Below are 20,936 nucleotides of genomic sequence, written 5' to 3' on the forward strand. Positions count from 1 at the left end.
ACGGCCGTCCAATGTTCTACATACCAAGACATCCCCTTTACCGCGGTAAACATAACACCCAAATAAAAAATTACTCTTCTAAAATTATTCCTCAAAAATTAAATTCAACCTCAGAATCACCCCCCCCCCTAGTCATAAATTCTAATACTATTGACTTCTTAGCATTTAACAGTAAATCTTTCTATTCTAGAAATTTCAATTTCCAATCAAATGAGAATAATTTTTTATTATATCTAATTGCTTCTGAAGATTATCTGTATTATTCGCCTCTAGAGCTATGTCATCCGTAAATAATATACATGACATGATAGCCTAAGCCAATTCAAAGATACATAAGGAGCTCCTGTAATATTTAAAACTATTTAAATCATTAAAAAACAAAGAGGAAAGCTTAGGAGATAAAGTACTTCCTTGTTTTACTCCAACACGAGACGTAACCAGCCTAGAAAATTTCCCCATAGTCTTCACAGCAGACTTCACCCTCCTATACATATTTGCTAATATCAATACAAAACAAGATATCAGGCCTATTTCTAACAGACTTTCAATTAACAACTTTCTATATATCGAGTCAAAAGCACTCTTCAGGTCTGAATCTGCTATGAATAGCTGACTAATATTTATACTTCGGCTTGGATATTTCTAATATGACACTTCTTTTCAGAATTCATGCAAACTGATGTTTCTACGGTTTTTTGGCTCCTCCAAACTGTTGATCAACAAAAAGTGTTTCCGTGATGCAGCTAGATTTTGACACTGTAAAGAAGAACAATGGAGAATGCATAAAGCTCATATGGATGATAAATTGTTTCTGATAACTGGATTAGTTTTACCTGACCTATCTAGATCATCATAAATGCTTGCATTAAGAAGCTTACATTGTGGAATCGACTAAAGCGGAAAGTAAGGAAAAATGCATAGAACATTTATGATGCAGCCGAATGGTTTACATAACACATTACAACCAGCTATAGATGGCATGAGTGAACTATAACTGAGCTGGATTAGAAGATTTTAAATTCCAGAAAAAAATGACAACAAATATTGCATACCAAAGGATAAAAAGGGAGCTGAAAGAAGTTTGTAAAAGTGATGAGGTGACTAATTATAGACTTATTATATGTTTGTTTCCAGTTGTGACGCTAGGCTATAGTATAGAATGACTTTAGAGCGCAACCATTAGCCTATTTACCTGAGGATTGAACATCCACCATAGCCTATGGCTAATATGGGAGTAAAGTTCCTTTGTGATGCAAATGGATGTTATATTTAGATTGAGGATGCAATTCTAGGTATATATTTGCACATTAGGGGGTGGGGGTATATGTTCTATGAATATATAGCCTAGGTCCTAAGAAATTCATGAATTTCTTAGATAAACTGGAAAGACAAGGAAAGAAGTGAAGATAAAGGCTCTCCCCCTGCCAGATATGTTAACTAAGATTATTCTGCATATTATGGAGTAAGAATTGTTTTCTTAATGTTTCCTTATGTCCAGCTGGACTCCTAGGCTTAAAATACTGGTTGGCCAGTTGGCTAATTTAAAGATTTGTATATATATACACTGTCAAATTAGCCATCCAGTGGTATCCCCTGAGAATTAGCAAAACAATTTACCTTAGGTAAGACAGTAACAGTCTAGTTTATCCCCTCTTCTGGAATAGCCTAGGCCTACACACCATAATAGACTACCAAATCATTGGGTATCAGTGCACAGTAGGGAGTCAAGGAAGAAACCTCATCAAATTCTAAAAACAATAAAAAAAAGCCTAACATTCTTACTTAGGCCCTACATCATTCCTAAAAGCACTTCACTGTACCCCCAACTCCTCTAATTTGTACATATATATCCAATATTATATTTTTACCATGGATTTTGCTATTTGTCCCTTCTGTTTCAACTTAATACCCATAAACTAAATCACCATTGACACAATAAAAAAACAGAAAATGTATAATAAATATGGGCCTATAATTTGGGCCATATAGGCTATTTGCACATTAAGGGAGGGGATTAGGGTAAATAAAGTGAAGCAGTTTTAAGAATTGTATTAGTAATTGAAGCATTCTAGGATTTTTTAAAGGTTGTTTTGAGAGTTTTATAGTGTTTCATTCTCAACTGCCCCAACTTTACATTGATACTCAAATTTGGATTTTCTTACATTGAGAAAATTTACACTTAGCCCATGGGTGCCCATAGACTGAATTTTTTGGGGGTGGGGCTTACCTGATCTAATCAGCGCCTCCAATGCTGTATAATTGAAATGTCAAAACAAAATATCATAGGAAGCATGATAGTGCTGCCTAAGTAAAGAGCAATGTTGACACAACATATTGTTTTTTTTAGAGCAGGGCACTTCTTATAGGAAGAAACATCATAGGAACTTCAAAAGACCTCATGGAGGACAACCAGCTCCCCCTGCCTCATGTCAATCACTTCCCCAAACACATCAAATCAAAATTTTGAGATAGCCATTTTGTTCAGAGTTGTTATTGGGGGGAAACCACTTCTAATAGGATGCGTTTATAGAAGCCCAAAGCAGCCCAGATGCCCAGCTGCCTCTTATGGGGCTCTTACTCAATTAGCTGATCATGCATCTAAGCATTGTAACCAAGATTTTATTTTAATTGGAGATCTAAATATGCCTGATATTTTGTGGGTGGATGGAGCAGGTTACCATCAAAGTTCAACTGCAACTAACCAGTTTGTGAGATATTTAGGCAACAATAATCTGTACCAATTAATTGATCAGCCAACCCGTTACAAAAACAACCAGATACCATCTCTACTAGACTTGACAATCACTAACAACCCAGGACTGCTAGTGAATACTGATTACCTGCCCCCCATTGGCGCTAGCGATCACCTCTGTATTTCCCATGACTTGCTAATAAGTCAACCACCAAACAACTGCACCAAACAAACGTATACCGACTACAGCAGGATCAGGGAAATACTACAGGCGGTTGCATGGGATCAAGTGACTAACAGTGATGATATAGAGCAAGCCTGGCTAAATTTCAAGAACGCCGTCCTCCATGTTGAGCAGCTTTGTACTTCAACGTCTTTTGTCAAGGCACCTAGAACACTGCCTCACATAGATCGACCCATTAAAAGAGCCATGAACAGGAAGAAAAAGGCACTTTCGAAGTACAAGAAGTGTGTATGCACACGACACTGGGAGCATTATGCCAGAGCCAGGTATAAGTTGAGACATCTAACTAGGCATTTTATGGCAGAATATGAGGAGAAGATAGCCTTTAGTATAAAGGAAAACCCTAAACGATTTTGGAGGTATGTGTCCAAGAAAGATAAGAACAGGCGATCAATACCATTCTTATTCAACGCTGAAGGGAAAAGGTTGGAAGACCCAGAAGCTATAGCAAACTTGCTTAACACTACATTCGCTTCGAACTTCTCCTCAGACTCATCAGCTGAACCCTCATGTCCTGACCCCAGACATATCGAACATCTTATGCCGAAACTCATCATCACGACTGAAGAGGTTAAGAAAAGACTATCAAAGCTGGACCCTAACAAAGCCAAAGGACCAGACGGCATCCATCCCAGGCTGCTCAAAGAAATCTCTGATATAGTCACCGAACCGCTATGCTCCTTGTATAATCTGTCTTTGAAGACAAAGAAACTACCACCTGATTGGCGTACAGCAACAATAACTCCAATATTTAAGAAAGGTTCCAGAAGTCAGCCAGAGAACTACCGGCCCATAAGCCTTACCTCAGTCGTTGCTAAGCTGATTGAAGGAATTGTCAATGATGCCGTTATAGCTCACATGACAAGGAATGGTCTCCTTTACAGCGGCCAACATGGCTTTAGAAAAGGAATGTCCATTGAAACGAACCTGATCCAAGCTTATGAATCAATCACTGAGGTTATCGAATCAGGATCCCCTGTAGACGTGTTCCTACTGGACCAGGCAAAAGCCTTCGATAAAATGTCCCACCGGTACCTGATGATTAAACTGTCAGCATACCACATTGATGTAGACGTAGCCCAGTGGATCCATAGCTTTCTGTCTGATAGAATCCAGATTGCTGCAGTCTACGACCACAACGGAAACCTCGTGTACTCGGCACCAGTAAATGTCAGAAGTGGTGTGCCACAGGGAACTAAGTTGGGCCCGACTTTATTCAACCTCTACATTAACGATGCTCCTGAGGTTGTCCAGAATCTGCTGGAATTATATGCAGACGATTCCAAACTCTTTGGACCTGCCGCTTCTGACGAAGACTGCAATGCCCTGCAACAAGACTTAACAAACCTCTGCCAATGGGCCTCAACTTGGACACTAGAGTTTAACCCAAGCAAATGTAAAGTTTTACATCTTGGACTGAACAACCCTTGCCATAGCTACCATATGTTGGACTCTACTGGTGCTATAACACCCATCCAAAGCGCAGAGGAAGAACGTGATCTCGGGGTAATCATAGATAATAAGCTGAAGTTCCATAGTCACTGCCGAACTCAAGCCGCAAAGGCAAATAAGATCCTAGGCCTAATCAAGCGATCAGTGACTAGTCGCCACCCCAGGGTCATTAAGAAGCTTTACACAGCCCTTGTCCGCCCTCATCTTGAGTTTGGGATGGCAGTTGCAAACCCCCACTTCAAATGCGATGCAGAGTTGCTTGAAAAAGTCCAGAGAAGAGCTACTAGGCTCCCATTTGCCAACCAACAAATCCCATATGAGCAACGCCTAGAAAAGCTTGATTTGCAAACTCTGACCTACCGTAGAAAAAGGGGGGACGTAATTTTGGCATATAAGTTGATGAACAGCAGTGTTATCAAGCCCATTCTCGAACAGGACCAGTCTAGCAGAGCGCGAGGTAACCCCATAAAACTCCGCCAAAGATTCAGCAGAAAGCGTGAGAAATACAACTTCTTCACCAATCGCGTTGTTCCGTTGTGGAATTCACTGAGCGATTCAACTGTTTCCGCAGCTTCAGTTAACAGCTTCAAGACTGGCGTTGACCATGACTGGAGGAACAAGCCATGGAGGACGCAGTGGGATGAGCCTGCATCCACCACCAGGGTCTATTAGTATGTGATATTCAACTGTCCTGTATACGTGTAGGATGTGATGATCCACTAATGAATTGTGCAACGAATTCCTGTCAATACTACCTGGCGACATCTACAGGTTCCTGCAACCTTAGTCGCTAGAAGATGCGATTTAAGGTAATTTAAGATAAATATGGGCCTATAATTTGGGCCATATAGGCTATTTGCACATTAAGGGAGAGGATTAGGGTAAATAAAGTGAAGCAGTTTTAAGAATTGTATTAGTAATTGAAGCATTCTAGGATTTTTTAAAGGTTGTTTTGAGAGTTTTATAGTGTTTCATTCTCAACTGCCCCAACTTTACATTGATACTCAAATTTGGATTTTCTTACATTGAGAAAATTTACACTTAGCCCATGGGTGCCCATAGACTGAATTTTTTTGGGGGTGGGGCTTACCTGATCTAATCAGCGCCTCCAATGCTGTATAATTGAAATGTCAAAACAAAATATCATAGGAAGCATGATAGTGCTGCCTAAGTAAAGAGCAATGTTGACACAACATATTGTTTTTTTTTAGAGTAGGGCACTTCTTATAGGAAGAAACATCATAGGAACTTCAAAAGACCTCATGGAGGACAACCAGCTCCCCCTGCCTCATGTCAATCACTTCCCCAAACACATCAAATCAAAATTTTGAGATAGCCATTTTGTTCAGAGTAGTTTTAAGGCCTGGAAATTATGACTTTGAGAATTACAACCCCCCCCATTCTCCATAACCCTCAGGGCAAGGGTTGTAAGTTATGGCCTGTGGGGATATAAGGTTTTTTATAGAAAGGGTGGTTGTTTAAACCTCAGAGGGGGATCATTTGATTGGTAATCATAAGTTCTACTGGCCTTTTTAACAGTCAAAAGTGATTCAAGGTCAGCCAGCCCCCCCCCCCCCCCTACACCAATCATTTCCCCAAACACATTCAATCATAATTTTTGAGATAGCCATTTTGTTCAGTGTAGTTGAAAGGTCCAGAAATAAGGTCTGAGGATAACCCCCCCCCCCATATAGCCCTCAGGTCAAGCATTGTAAGTTATGCCCTGGGGGCATATAAGGTTTTTATAGAAATGATAGTTGTATAAACTTCAAAGAGGGCTCATTGAATTGGTAATCATAAGTTATAGTGCTCTTTTTAAGAGTCAAAGTGATCAGAAGGCAAATAGCCCCCCCTCCCCCTACACACACATGTTGTACTTTCCAGAAATGCATCTGATAGAAATTTTAAGATGGCCATTTGTTGTTGTAGAAACCTTGAAAAGGGTTCAGTCAGTTGGTAATTGAAAGGGCTAGTGCCTTCTTTAATAGTCAAAAGTGATCAGGGCAAGGGTTGTAAGGTATGCCTGGAGGGAATTTAAGGTTTTTATGGAAATGATGGTTGTATAAACTTAGGAGGGGACTCATTAGATTGGAAATTGGAAGTCAAAGAGCCATTTATCAGAGGGCAGCTATACCCCCCATGCCATATTTTCCCCTAATGCATCTAATAAAAATTTTAAGATAGACATTTGTTCAAAAATAGCCCAGAGATCTCATAACATGGCCTTTGGGGTTGACACAACCCCCCAAAATATGGGGATAAGAGTTTTAAGTTATTCCTTAGGGGGATGCAAGGTTTTTACAAAGAGGTGGTCTTGTGAATGTTAGAGGAGGTACATTTGATTGGAACTGCATACTTCTAGTTCAATTTTAAGAGTCAAGTGTGATGGAGAGAAAATAGCCCCCCCTCTCTTATATCCTCTTTTCCCCAAACACATTTGATCAAAATTGTGAGACAGCTATTTTGTAGCCAATAGTCCAAAGAGAATATAACAATGTTCTTCAGTAATCAAATATAAGAAATATTTAGGCAGACATTGAACTAAATCAAAACAGACTATGAGCATGTGAACTTTCAAAAATGTGACAAAGCAATATATCAAGACCAATTTATATTATTAAGTTAGATCTTTAAGAGTATGCATGGGTGCACATAGACTGAATTTTAGGGGGGGCTTACCTGGTCTAATTAGCACTTCCATTGCTGTATAATTGAAATCTCAAGACAAAATATCTTAGGCAGCACGATAGTGCTGCCTAAGTAAAGAGCAATGTGGGCACAACCTATTGTTCTTTTTAGACCAGGGCACTTCTTATAGAAAAAATGTCATAGGAACTTCAAAAGAGCTCATGAAGGGGAACCAGCTACCCCTCCCCCACATCAATCACTTCCCCAAACACATCCAATAAAAATTTTGAGATGGCTATTTTTTTCAGTTTAGTTTTAAGGTCTGGAAATTATGACTTTGAGAATGACACCTCCCCTCCCCCCACAACCCCCAGGGCAAGGGTTGTAAGTTATGCCCTGTGAGGATATAAGGTTTTTTAAAGAAAGGGTGGTTGTATAGACCTCACAGGGGGCTCATTTGATTGGTAATCAGAAGTTCTACTGGCCTTTTTAACAGTCAAAAGTGATTGGAGGTCATGCAGCCCCTCCCCATACACCAATCATTTCCCCAAGCACATTCAATCATAATTTTTGAGATATCCATTTTGTTAAGTGTAGTTGAAAGGTCCAGAAATTATGTCTTTGAGGATACCCCCCCCCCCCATATAGCCCTCAGGTCAAGGATTGTAAGTTGTGCCTGGGGTCATATAAGGTTTTTGTTGAAATGGTGGTCATATAAACTTCAAAGAGGGCTCATTGGATTGATAATCAGAAGTTATAGTGCTCTTTTTAAGAGTCAGTGTGATCAGAAGGCAAATAGCCCCCCCCCCACATATACATTGTATTTTCCAGAAACACACCTGATAGAAATTTTAAGATGGCCATTTTTTGTTGTGAAAACTTTGAAAAGGGCTCAGTCAGTTGATAATTGAAAGGGCTAATGCCTTCTTTAATAGTCAAAAGTGATTAGAGGACAACCACCCTTCCAGTCAAAATTTCAAGATAGTTATTTTTTGAAATAGTTTAAAAGTCCAGAAATTATGTCTTTGAGTGTGAGAACCCTCACAGTCTTCAGGGCAAGGGTTGTAAAGTATGCCCTGAGGGCATTTAAGGTTTTTATGGGAATGGTGGTTGTATAAATTTTGGAGGGGGCTCATTGGATTGGAAATTGGGAGTTGAAGAGCCATTTTTAGTAGTCAAATTTATTGGAGGGCAGCTATACCCCCCCCCCCTCTACTTTGTATTTTCCCCCAATGCATCTGATAGAAATTTTAAGATAGCCATTTGTTCATAAATATTCCAAAGATCTCATAACACGGCCTTTAGGGTTGAAACAACCCCCCAAAGTATGGGGATAAGGGTTTTAAGTTATGCCCTGGGGTATGTAAGGTTTTTATGAAGAAGTGGTCTTGTGAACTTTAGAGGAGGCTCATTTGATTCGAAATACACACTTCTAGTTCCAATTTAAGAGTAAAGCATGATGGAGAGAAAATAGCCCCTTTCTCCTTGATATCCTCTTTTCCCCAAACACATTCAATCAAAATTTTGAGACAGCCATTTGGTAGCCAGTAGTCCAAGAGAATACAACAATGTCTTCAGCAATGAAATATAAGAAATATTTAGGCTGACATTGAACTAAATCAAAACAAACTATGAACTTGTGAACTTTCAAAAAGGTGACAAAGCAATATCGCAAAACAATTTATATTATTAAGTTAGATCTTTAATTGCAAGTTGTGGGGATTTTGAACTAGCCAGAAGGCATTATGTGTATACTTTTAGTACTACAACTACAGTTACTGTAACTAATGAGGCTTAGAGTATTAAGGTGAAACTTCTAGGAAGTGTTTAGGAGGTGTTTCAATTAAACAAAGAAACTGTATACATGCCGATTTTCAAAAAGACATATGAATAATTTTGCATAAAAGACCACTCTATAGTAGCGGCAAGTATCATCGAAATATGTAAAGAAAATATACTAATTTGAAACTAAAAGTTCTAGTGTCCTTTCTAAGACTAAAAAGAGATTGAAAGAAATTCAGCCCGTCTGTCAATCCGATTTATTTCCCCAACACATCTAGTCAAAATTTTGAGACAATTATTTCGTTGAGCATAGTAGAATGATCCAGCAACTATGTCTTTAGGGATATTGGGCATGTCAAACCCTCGCAATTATGCAAAATTATGGATTCTTATAGAAAAAAAAACGAAAAGATATAAAATATTATTTTTTTTTTCATGAAAATGACTTTAATCATCCAAGCATAAAACTACCACAAATATTTATCAATAAATAAATGAAACTCAAAATTAACAGAAATTAGAATAAATAGCCGAGTCAAACTCGAAACAAGCAAAAATTAACATCAATAGGGCCGATAACTCCCATGCCTTTTCAAGACCAGAACATAATTTGCGCTTTACTGAAAACAAAATATGTCTAAATGTTTTCACTTTTTTTTTACTTAAATAAGTAAAAAACTTTTTTACTACCTTTTTTAACCTCAGTTTTTTATTTTAAGGAATAAATATCAGTATAGGTAAAGTTAACTGACAATCCACGGTCATTTTTTTTTTATTATTTTTTTCAGTAAAGCCTTAGTTATGTTCGGGTCTTAAGAAGGCATGGGGTTTGTCAGCCCTATTAATGTTATTTTTTGCTCTTTTTGAGTTGACTCAGCTATTTATTATAATTTCTGTTCGTTTTGAGTTTAATTTAATTGTTGATAGTGATTTGTGGTAGTTTTATGCTTGGAAGATTATTGGACTTTATTTCTGCCCATTTTTGGCTTAGTAGAGCTCTTTACTTTTCTTTGAAAACTTATTACGTGGAAAGTTTTTTAAATTAATACGAATATATGACACCGTCATTCAGCCAGGGGGGGGGGGGGGGGGCGCCCCCCCCCCTGCCCCCTCTTTCATTTAATTTTTGATAGTGATCTGTGGTAGTTTTATTAATTTCATATAAAATAAAATTTGAAACAAAACTGTGTTAAAGGCTAACCAAATTCACTATGGGTTTTAATCCCATCAATGTAGAGTAATATATACACAAAAAGTTGGTAATGTTTGATAATCTCCCCACAATAATTTTTGTTTTGTGAGAATGTAGTTGGGAATAATGCAAGGCTGCTGCCAAGTAAGCCATGTGCTGTTATGACCTTGCACTCCTATGATTATTGAACTTGATTTAAATCATGCTTAGTCTATGCTTTTTCAGTGTCTATGTAGAAGTCTACGCCCTTGTTTGTTAATGAGTTGTCCATCATTTCAAAGCACAAATAACAAATTATAGACTTTTTTAAACCAAAAAGTTGGTTGATAGCAGACCTTGGTTGGTTAATACAAACCTTACTTTGAATAGGAAGCAATTGAAATACTTCAGGGGGCAAGGTTATGATGAAGCTTCATCTATGAGTTGTCAGTTCCAAGGCTGGGTTGCTATACTCTGTGAAATTTTCCCCCATGCAGTCTATATTCACTGTGAAAGTCACTCCTTAAACTTAGCCCTGTGTCATTTGTACAACATAACTGTTACAAGTAATTGTCTAGGAACTTTGAAAGTAGTTATTAATTTCCTTAGAATTTCACCTCTAAATGTTCTGCAATTTACAAACAAATTGTTCAAGCAAGTAATCTTATCAGATGGACAAAAAGAATAAGTTTGAACAAATTTTGCAAGACTAAATGCATGGAGCACTCATTTGTTTAAAAAGCAATCATTTTGTTTAAAGAGATGTTCATTATTATCTGTAAGGCTATGAGGGAAATTCAAGAACATCCTGATTCAGATTTTGAATCTTCAAGCAAAGCATATTCTTTGCTCTCTGCTATTGAGAGATGCAGTTTTATTGCAGCTATGGTTACTGTCAGCAAAATGTTTAGTCTGTCACACAATTTGTCAGCATCTTTGTAATCAGAAACTGTAGATCTTGTATACTTTTTCAAACATACTGACAATCTTAAGAGTAAAAAAGGAAAAATAAAGTTTTTTAGAATATATTGTACATTCCTTATTCAGACAACATTGTAAATATGTAATTATAAAATAAAATTAAACTGCCTTTTTTGTTGTTGTAGGCTAGTTTCTCCAAAATGTCTTCTGCATTGACAGGGTTCGGACTCGCCTATAAATTCTAATAAATTCCCATATTTTAATGCACTCCTATAAAATGCCTATATTTTGGTTAAAATCCTATTATTCCTATATTTTCGGCGGAAGAGCACCAAGAACATTGCTCATGATTTGCAATTTTCACTGCTTGTTAAGTAAGCAGAGATGTGCTTTTCTTTACTTTTCACTCTGCTTGTAGACTGTGCTGTCTTTAGGTGAAGATCAATAATTAATTACAACTGTTGAGCTGTTTGAACTTAACTAATGCTTTGTGAATTTGTTTAACTAATGCTTTGTTTAACTAATGCTTTGGGATTAGTAAGCTGCTTTTGCCTGGCCTATGCTGTTGTGTTGACTTAGTAGCCTATGTTTTGTTTTTTGTCATTTTAGGCCTGTCCGAAATGAGCGAAGATCAGTATATAGGCTAGCAGTCTCTTCTTAATGAAACTGTGAGTTCTTGCAACTTCTGTGTTTCCTGGCTTAACGCTATAAAAGGCTGATGCAAATATGGCCCAGTTTTGGACATATCCACATTTTTCTTTTTATGGCCTTTTAATCGCGGGATACTATTTTGCAGCTGATGCTTGGTAATTAAGTATGGGGCATACCATGTTCAATAGTTCATGGCTTGCTAAGACGGACTGTTGGGGTAGAAAGATTGGCGAATGGTGTAAGACTGGGGATGACCAGTCCTCATTCTTTTGCAAACTCTGCTTGAAAAATCTTGGTTGCACAGCTGGGGTTGCTCAGCTAAACCAACGCGTGTGATCTGCAGAACACAAAGCCGCAGTTACTGCTCAACTACATCCACTACAGCTTCACCTGACCGGACAATCTCAAGTCGATGAAACAACCAAGGATAAACCATTAGTTGGTACAAACGCGTTTTGTGAGTGTGATGCCGCTTATAAAGCTGAGTTAATGTGGGCACTTCAGACGGTACAGAGTTCCATGTCTGCTCACTCTTCAGTCCGTATTGTCGCAACCTTCCATGCAATGTTCCCCGGTAAGATCCCCGACGGATTGTCCCTATGTGCAAAAGAAACTCACGTATCTGATCACCGATGTGCTGCATCCTTACTTTAAGCAAATGCTTGTGAAGGACATAGTCATATTTTGTACTAGAATATGACAAGGCAACCAACAACGCTGGTATGAAAGAGTTACAGATACGTGTTCAATATTGGTCCTTATACAGAAACGAAATCCAGAGCAGACATTTATGCACAAGTTTCATGGGCCACGCAACAAGTGATGACCTGTATAGGAAGATTATGTCAGCCACCGAGCAGTATCAGCTGCCACTTGAAAAACTGATCACGCTTGGAAGTGACGGACCAAACGTCAACAAAAGCGTTTGGAACAAGTTCAATGCCGAGAAAAAGAAAGTGACGGGAAAGGAATGTTGAATATTGGTACTTACAACATCCATATAATTCATAACGCTTTCTTGAAAGGTTTTCAGGTGTTCGGAGAAGAAAGTTCCGACTTTGTTATTCTTGTGCATTCATTTTTTGACGGCTGGCCTGCACGTTGTGAAGACTATCGAAAGTGCCAGAAGAAAGTGGGAGTGCCAGAGAATGCTTTCATGAAGCATGTCCCAAGCCACTGGCTGACAATCAGACGTGCTCTCACTAGAATCATGCAGCAGTGACCGGCAATCTTAGAGTACTTCCTGAACTTTGTGCCAAGAGAGAAAAAACTCAAGAATCTTCTGTCCACTCCCAAATTTCTGAAGATTGTGGCTTATATCAAAAGTGCGACAATGAAGGCCCAACTCGAGTTTGTTCTAGCCTCAGCAGAGCTGTTCATGAGTTTCAACCAACTGTTCCAGAAAGAAGAGCCTCTCATTCATGTTCTGCACTCAGAGATCAAAAGACTAGTTTTGAAGCTTTGCGGACGGGCCTTTACTCCAGATTTCGTGACCGAAACTGAAAATTTCTCACCAGAAATATTGAACCTTGCTGAAAAATTTGCAGAAAAGCCCATAGTTTCAGAAAATGTGGAACAAGCTTTCGGTGAGAAAGCAGCACTGAAAGACAAGGCCATTTTCTATGTCAATGTGCAAAAACATTTTATTGCAGGCTTATTTTGAACAAATGTCCTCTGGAAAAGGATGGTTTTCTAGAGGCTTTACACTGTCCGATCAAGATGAAGGATTCAAGAAGCATTGCAGACATAGCGGTTGTGGCATGCGAGATAGCAATTGGAGTAAGCTCAGACGTTGCCCAGGCTGAGTGGCTGCTTTTGTGAACGAAAACTGGACCCCGTGAGGACATTACTCGGATCGATCATTTTTGGAGCCATTATTTTGGACTGGTGAATGAGCGCGGGGACAGCAAGTACCCAGAACTTACCAAGCTTATCAAAGCGGTGCTGACGTTGTCGCATGGCAGCGTAGATGTTGAGCGTGGGTTCACGCGTTCTGGTAGGATTCTCGGTGAAGACCAGGCTTTGATGTCTGAACGCGTTCTGGATGCGAGACTCATGGTATATGACACGTTGAGGCTTTATTGAGGAAATCCAGAACGGTTTGTTTTTACAAAAGAGCTGTTGAATCTTGCACGTTCCGCACAGTCTCGGTATCAACAATATCTGGATGAAAAGAAAAAAGAAGAGCTATCCGAGAAGGAGAAAACAGCTTTTGAAGAGGACAGCAACTGGAAGTTGCAGGAGGTCCATGACAAAAAGAAAGAAATAGAAGATCTGGAAAGCAAAAGGAAAAAACTTACTGGCAATCAAGCCAGTAGCTCTGTAGCCCACAGAGTGAAGCAAAAGGAAAAGGGCTAAATAGTTTTACTGAAAAGCCCACCTGCTGTTAAATAGAAGAAGAAGAAGAAGAAGACTTAGAGCATCAGAGCAAGAAAAGAGAACAGTAGCAGATACTCTACTTCAAGAAGCAACCGACAGAATGAAGAAGGCTGCCAAGTCCAAGAGTTCCATAGATATTGCCCTAGCTGTTTCTTTGCTTGAAGGAGCTATGAAGTCCAGAACAAGTGAAAGAAAGCAGATGGTGGAATCTTCGAGAATGGAGCAGTCTCTGGCAAAGAGGAAAACTGACCTCATGTCGAAATTGATGCCCAAGAAGCAGCAAGAGTGATTCCAAATATTTTACCTGTATCAGTCGATCGTTGGTACAGTATGTGTATCTGATTTTTTGCTGTTTTTTACTATTTGTACATTTTGTATTTGAAAAAATAGAAAAACAAATGCAAAAACTCGGGAAATGACGAATTTATGTGACCAGGCATCCCACGCCTTCTACCACAGATCTGATCCCGAGGACTTCCGAATCCTATATTTGGCCTATATTTGGGCCCGGGAAATCCTATAAAAATAGGACAGAGTCTATAATTTGAAACGAACCGACCTGTCCGAACCCTGCATTGACTAGAATATCTCTGTGTATGCATAATAAGGCCAATCCATTAGCTGCTCCTGACCTGAGGCACTCCTGGTATAAGATTTCACTCTTCTCAGGGTAGAAAAAGAATGCTTGCACATAGCTGTAGTGACTGGAATTGTTGCACCAATTTTCAAAAATTAATGTAGAGTGAGGAAAATGTTTTTTATCACATTCTTTTAAGCATGCTATGAAATATTTTGGTGCCAAGTCTTCCAACTGTATCCACATTCTCCTCCACAGAGCTGACTCAGCTTGTAAGCTTCCCTTATAGATGTCTGCATCAAGATACCAAACATTAGTCAGAGTATCCAATAAATCTTTTTTTATTTCTTTGTGAAGGGAAATATAGTGCTGAGGAAGTAGGTATTGCTGTGACTCCAGCAACTTTCTGTGACTAAGAAATTGCTGGTACATCTGCTGGAGAAAGTAGTCTATAGATGGGATAAAGTCAGTAATATATTTCTGGATCCTCTGATGCTGTTATGTAATTATTCCTATACATTTGTTTTGGAGCTCATCTGGGCACTCTGATGCTGATTTCATAATCTGGAGACAATTCAGTTCCTTCAGTAGAAAGTGGATGAAAAAAGAGCAACTTCGTTGCTCTTAAGATTGTTAGCATGTTTGTTAAAGTATACAAGATTTATAGTTTCTGATTACAAAGATGTTGACAAATTGTGTGACAGGCTAAAAACTTTGCTGACAGTAACCATAGCTGCAACAAAACTGCATCTCAATAGCAGATAGCAAAGAATAAGCTTTGCTTGAAGATTTATAATCTGAATCAGGATGTTTTTCCCCTCATAGCCTTACAGACAATAATGAACATCTCTTTAAACAAAACGATTATTTTGGAGTGCTCCACCCATCTAACTCACACAATTTGTTCAATCTTATTCTTTTTGTCCCTGTGATAAGATTACTTGCTTGGACAATTTGTTTGAAAGTTTCAGAGCATTTAGATGAAATTATAAAGAAATTAATTACTTCTTTCAAAGTTCCTAGACAATTGACACAGGGCTAAGTTTAAGGAGTGACTTGCACAGTGAACATAGACTGCATGTGGAAAAATTTCCCATAGTATAGCAGTCCAACCTTGAAACTGGCCACTCATAGATGAGGCTCTATCATAACCTTGCCCCCTTAAGTATTTTAAATGCTTCCCATTCTAACTAAGCTTTGTATCAACCAACTAAGGTTTGCTATCAACCAACTGTTTGTTTTTGAAGAAGTCTATAATTTTTATTTCTGTTTTGAAATGATGGACATCTAATTAACAAAGAGGGATGTAAACTTCTATATAATCACTGAAAAAGCAAACACGTGATTTAAATGAAGTTCAGCAATCTTAGGAGCCCAAGGTCATAACAGCACATGGCTTATTTGGCAGCCGCCTGGCATTGTTCCCAACTGCATTTTCACAAAACAAAAATTCTTGTATGGAGATCATCACACATTACCTTCTTTTTATGCTTACATTACTCTACATTGATGGGATTAAAACCCATAATGAATTTGGTTAGCTTTTAGAACAGTTTTGTTTTAAATTTTATTTTATAAAATGAATAAATCATTCAGTGTTTTCCCTCATCGCAATACAGCATACATTATCCTTTTTTATTAATGAAGATCTATAAGAATGCCAATCCTACAGGACAAATTTCCCAGAATTTTTTTTTGGGGGGGGGGGATGTAGCTTCATTATCCCCCCTTGGTTTGTCCCTCCTTTCAGCCTCCTGGCTGTGTGAGATAAGGGCTCTAACCCAGGGGCGGGGGGTGTAACTGTGAAGCCTAGATGAAAAAATGGCAAAGGTGCTCTTCTGGTGTATAGGTTTCAAGGAATAGGAATCTAGTGATGTACTTTTTGTGGCACATACCCCTCATCCCTTATTTCTATCATTTTTTTTTCCTCAAAGAGCATCATAGTCTCTCAACAAACTTGGTATAGATGTTCACATTCTCTAGGCCAACAAACCCCTCAGAAAAAGTTACTGGAGTACAGGGTCCCTCCTTGCTGCTGTGGCTCCAAACACTGTTCTGCATAGTGTGGCATATTGAGATCATTCTAAAGGGTTTGTGGGCTGGAAAAACACTGCCAGTTTAGAAATGAAAAGGATCCAGGAGTCAATGCTCTAACTACAAAAGCATGAGATTGCTCTCTGTGCCTGCTTTTCTGTTTGCAATGACCCTCCTTGACAGGTGCTCATGTATACTTCTTAGAAACTAAAGAATTAAATAAACAGAAGTCATGCCTTGTTATTCCATGAGCAAACAGGTATTCACTCTTCAGCAAGTGATAAAAAATATGTTAGAGTTTTGATAGAAGGCATTCATATATATATATTTTTTTTTACTTTGAGGCCACTTTTAACTCTGTAAAATAGGAAGCTTTGTAGCTTGTACTCAGAACCAGAATTATTGCTCTCTCTTTAGACTGTATGAACAAATTCCAAGCTGTGTCCAAGTCAACAGGAAATGAAGCCAGCTATTCAGTATTTGAACAGGAATTTGGCAGGGATGTTATTTGATGATGGTGATGAATTTGTTTACAGTGAAATAAATCTCAATTTTCAAAGTTTGTGAAATAATAAAAAGACCCAGTGCATAAATAAATAACTCCTCTATACCAAATTGTTCAGAAAAGTCTAATCTATCAAAAGAAATTGACTGGAATACAAAATGCTTAACAATTCCCCAGATTTAGGGTACTTTAGTTACCATACGGTCCTGCCATCTATTAACTAGAGCTCCTCAAGTCAGTTTAAACTGGATAGGGAGTGCTGTGAACAGCTTTTTTTCTTCAGCATATGATTCATAGTGCCACCATAATCATCATTGTGTATATAAATAAAATAACAACAGTAGTCTATATTCAAATAGCCTACCAAATTGAGTCTACCTAATAAAACAATTTGTTGACAATTGGCTAAGGTTTGTTGCTTTTATATTTACAGTTGATTGTATTATGTCCCACAAGGCTAAGCAAAATTACATAAGCCAAGTTAAAGGCTATGATAGATGTACTGCCTGTTCTACAGAATTGGATGAGGGGTCCTCTGCCATAGAGTGTGATATTTGTGAGAAGTGGATCTATGGTGAATGTCCAAACCTGTCCCCTGGAGAATATAAATTATCAAGCATGTCTTAAAAAGACATTGCTTTTACCTATAAGAAAAGAAATTCAGTAATGATGTTTTTCTAACAACGATTTCTACTAAGCTCACCCCTATGCCTTCCCAAGGCCAGAACAAAATTTGCTCTTTACTGAAAAAATATAAATGTTTTTACTTTTATAACTTTAATAAATCAAATAATATTAGCATTTTGATTACTAAATATCAGTATATGTATATTAAACTGACAATGCACATTCATTTGTATTTTTTCAGTAAAGTGCAAATTTTGTTCTGGCCTTGGGAAGGCATAGGGGTTTCGCGCCTAATTTCTTCTTGTTTTGAGTTTGACTTGGTTAATTATTGTAATATCTGTTCGTTTCGGGTTTCATTTATTTATCGATGCTAATTTGTGGTAGTTTCATGCTTGGTAGATTATTTGATTCTATTTTTGCTCATTTTTTGTTTAATGGAGTTCTTTGCTTTTCTTTGAAAAACTTATTTTGTGGAAAAATTTTTTAAAATTAATTTCTGTTCATTTTATATTGACATAGTCTTTTCAGGGAAAAAGAAAATAATAGGCCTACTTTAAATCATCGTTTTTAAGACTTTATAATTTGGCCTGCTATTTGTATGCTGGAGAAAAATTTTCAGCAATTTTTAACAACATACACCCTTTTAAAAATCTGGACACAAATAGTACTGTTTTACTTAGCTTCATACCTCCTCTATTTGACCTGAAATTGAAAACTTGATACCATTACAGAAAAATCTTTTTACTTTATTTGATAGCTTGGATACACATACGCTATTTTGATTTGGATAAATTTTAAGAGCAGAAATGGGAGGGTGGGAGTGGAAGGGGGATTAGTTGCCCTCAAATCACTTTCGACTATTAAAAAGGGCATCATCCCTTTCTATTTTCAATCGAATGAACCCTTTTCGAAGTTCCTACGACAACTCCTTCGATAAGAAGTGCCCTAGTCTAAACAAAACAACAACAAAAAATAATACATTATACCAAAATCAATCTTTACTATAATAAAGCCAAGCCTTCCAATCACTTTCGACTATTAAAAAGGGCACTAGCCCTTTTCGATTTCCAATCGAATTAGCACTTTTGGAAACCACAACGCTTTCTATAAACACCTTATATGCCCCCAGGGCATAAATTACAACCCTTACCCTAAAGTCTGTTAGAGTGGTTGCCATCCTCTAAGACCGAATTTCCATAACTTTCAACTACGTTAAACAACATGGCTATCTTGAAATTTTGATTGGATGTGTTTGGGGAAATGGTGGCGTGAGGAGGGTGTTAGTCGCCTTCCAATCACTTTAGACTATTAAAAAGGGCACAAGCCACTCGAATTTCCTGTTGAATGAGCACTTTTTGAAGTTTCTACGACAACCTTTTTTTTATACAAAGGGCCCTGCTATAAAGGAAAAAATTTATAAATAAAACATTGTGCCAACATCGTTCTTATATGCCCCCAGGGCTAACTTAAAACCCTTGCCCTGAGGGTTGTGGGGGAGTGTCCTCCTCTTTACTTAGTCCCCGTTTCTTGTCACGTTTTCGAGTGTCCCCGTTCTTTGCTTAGGCAGCGCAATCATGCTGCCTATGATGTATGCAACAACTTTCTATAAAAACCTTATATGCCTCCAGGGCATAACTTACAACCCTTGCAATGAGGGGTCTGAGGGGGTGATCATCCTAAAAAACCTAATTTCCATAACGTTCCACTACGTTGAACAAAATGGATATCTCAAAATTTTGATTGGATGTGTTTTGGAAAATGGTGGGCGTGGGAGGGGCATTAGTTGCCTTCCAATCACTTTCGACTATTAAAAAGGGCACTGGACATTTCAATTTCCAATCAAATGAGCCCTTTTTGAAGTTTCTACGACTACGCTTTCTATAAAAAAAACTAATATGCATTAGTTGCTATCCAATCACTTTCAAGTATTAAAAAAGGCACTAGCCCTTTTAATTTCCAATTGAATGAGCCCTTTTGAAGTTTCTATGACATCACTTTCAATAAAAACTTTACATGCCCCAGCGCATAACTTACAACCCTTGCCCTGAGGGCTGTGGGGGGAGGGGTTATCATCCTTAAAGACCTAATTCCCAAAACTTTTTACTATGTTGAATAAAATTGGCTATCTAAAAATTTTGATTGGATGTGTTTGGGGAAAAGGTGGGCGTGAGAGGGGGGTTTGTTGCCTTCAAATCACTTTCGACTATTAAAAAGGGGACTATCCCTTTGAATTTCAAATCAAATGGTCGCTTTTTCAACTTTCTACGACAAAGATTTCAATAAAAAATCTTATATACCCCCAGGGTATAACTTAAAATCCTTGCCCTGAGGGTTGTGGGGGAGTGTCCTCCTTAAAACATCTTTTCTATCAGGAAATCAACTACGTTGAACCAAATCGGTATCTCACAATTTTTATTGGACGTGTTTTGGAAAATGGTGGGCGTGAGAGGGGCATTAGTCGCTATCCAATCACTTTCAAGAATTAAAAAAGGCACTAGCCCTTTCAATTTCCAATTGAATGAGTCCTTTTGAAGTTTCTACGAAAACGCTTTCAATAAAAACTTTATATGCCCCAGCGCATAACTTACACCCCTTGCCCTGAGGGCTGTGGGGGGAGGGGTTGTCATCCTTAAAGACCTAATTTCCAAAACTTTCAACTATGTTGAATAAAATGGCTATCTAAAAATTTTTATTGGATGTGTTTGGGTAAATGGTGGGCGTGAGAGGGGGGTTAGTTGCCCTCAAATCACTTTCAACTATTAAAAAGGGTACTATCCCTTTGAATTTCAAATCAAATGGTCGCTTTTTCAAGTTTCTACGACATAGATTTCAATAAAAAACCTTATTTGTCCCCAGGGCATAACTTAAAACCCTTGTCCCGAGGGTTGTGGGGGAGTATCCTCCTTAAAAACATATTTTCTATCTGGAAATCAACTACGCTGAACAAACTGGCTATCTCAAAATTTTGATTGGATGTGTTTGGGGGAATGATGGGCGTGGGGGGGCTAGTTGCCAAAAACCACTTTTGACTATTAAAAAGGGCACTAGAACTCTCAATTTCCAATCGAATAAGCCCCTTTTGAAGTTTCTACGACGACCACTTCCATATGAAGTACCCTTCTGAAAAGGAAAAAAATAATACATAGTACATTGTCCGCACATCATTCTTGTATGCCCTCAAGGTAATGCCTAAAACCCTTGACCTGAGAGTTTTGGAAGTGTGAGCTTGTCAAAAAGATTTTCTGGTTCTGATCGTTAATAACACTGAGCAAA

General features: G+C 38.1%; 1 protein-coding gene across 1 annotated transcript in view; it reads left to right on the forward strand.

Moving 5' to 3' along the window:
- Nucleotides 1-975: 975 nt before the first annotated feature.
- The window catches only part of Ubc4 (ubiquitin conjugating enzyme 4), a 34,772-nt gene continuing 14,811 nt past the window's right edge, over nucleotides 976-20,936 (forward strand). The window contains exon 1 of the mRNA XM_089106691.1: nucleotides 976-1,097. Within this exon, the coding sequence (XP_088962817.1) occupies nucleotides 1,032-1,097 (66 nt within the window). The 5' untranslated portion in view covers nucleotides 976-1,031. The remainder of the gene's footprint in view (nucleotides 1,098-20,936) is intronic.

Source organism: Artemia sp. Qi Xiang Cuo, chromosome 21 (genome assembly GCF_049724085.1).
Source record: "Artemia sp. Qi Xiang Cuo chromosome 21, ASM4972408v1, whole genome shotgun sequence".
Lineage (NCBI taxonomy): Eukaryota > Metazoa > Arthropoda > Branchiopoda > Anostraca > Artemiidae > Artemia > Artemia sp. Qi Xiang Cuo.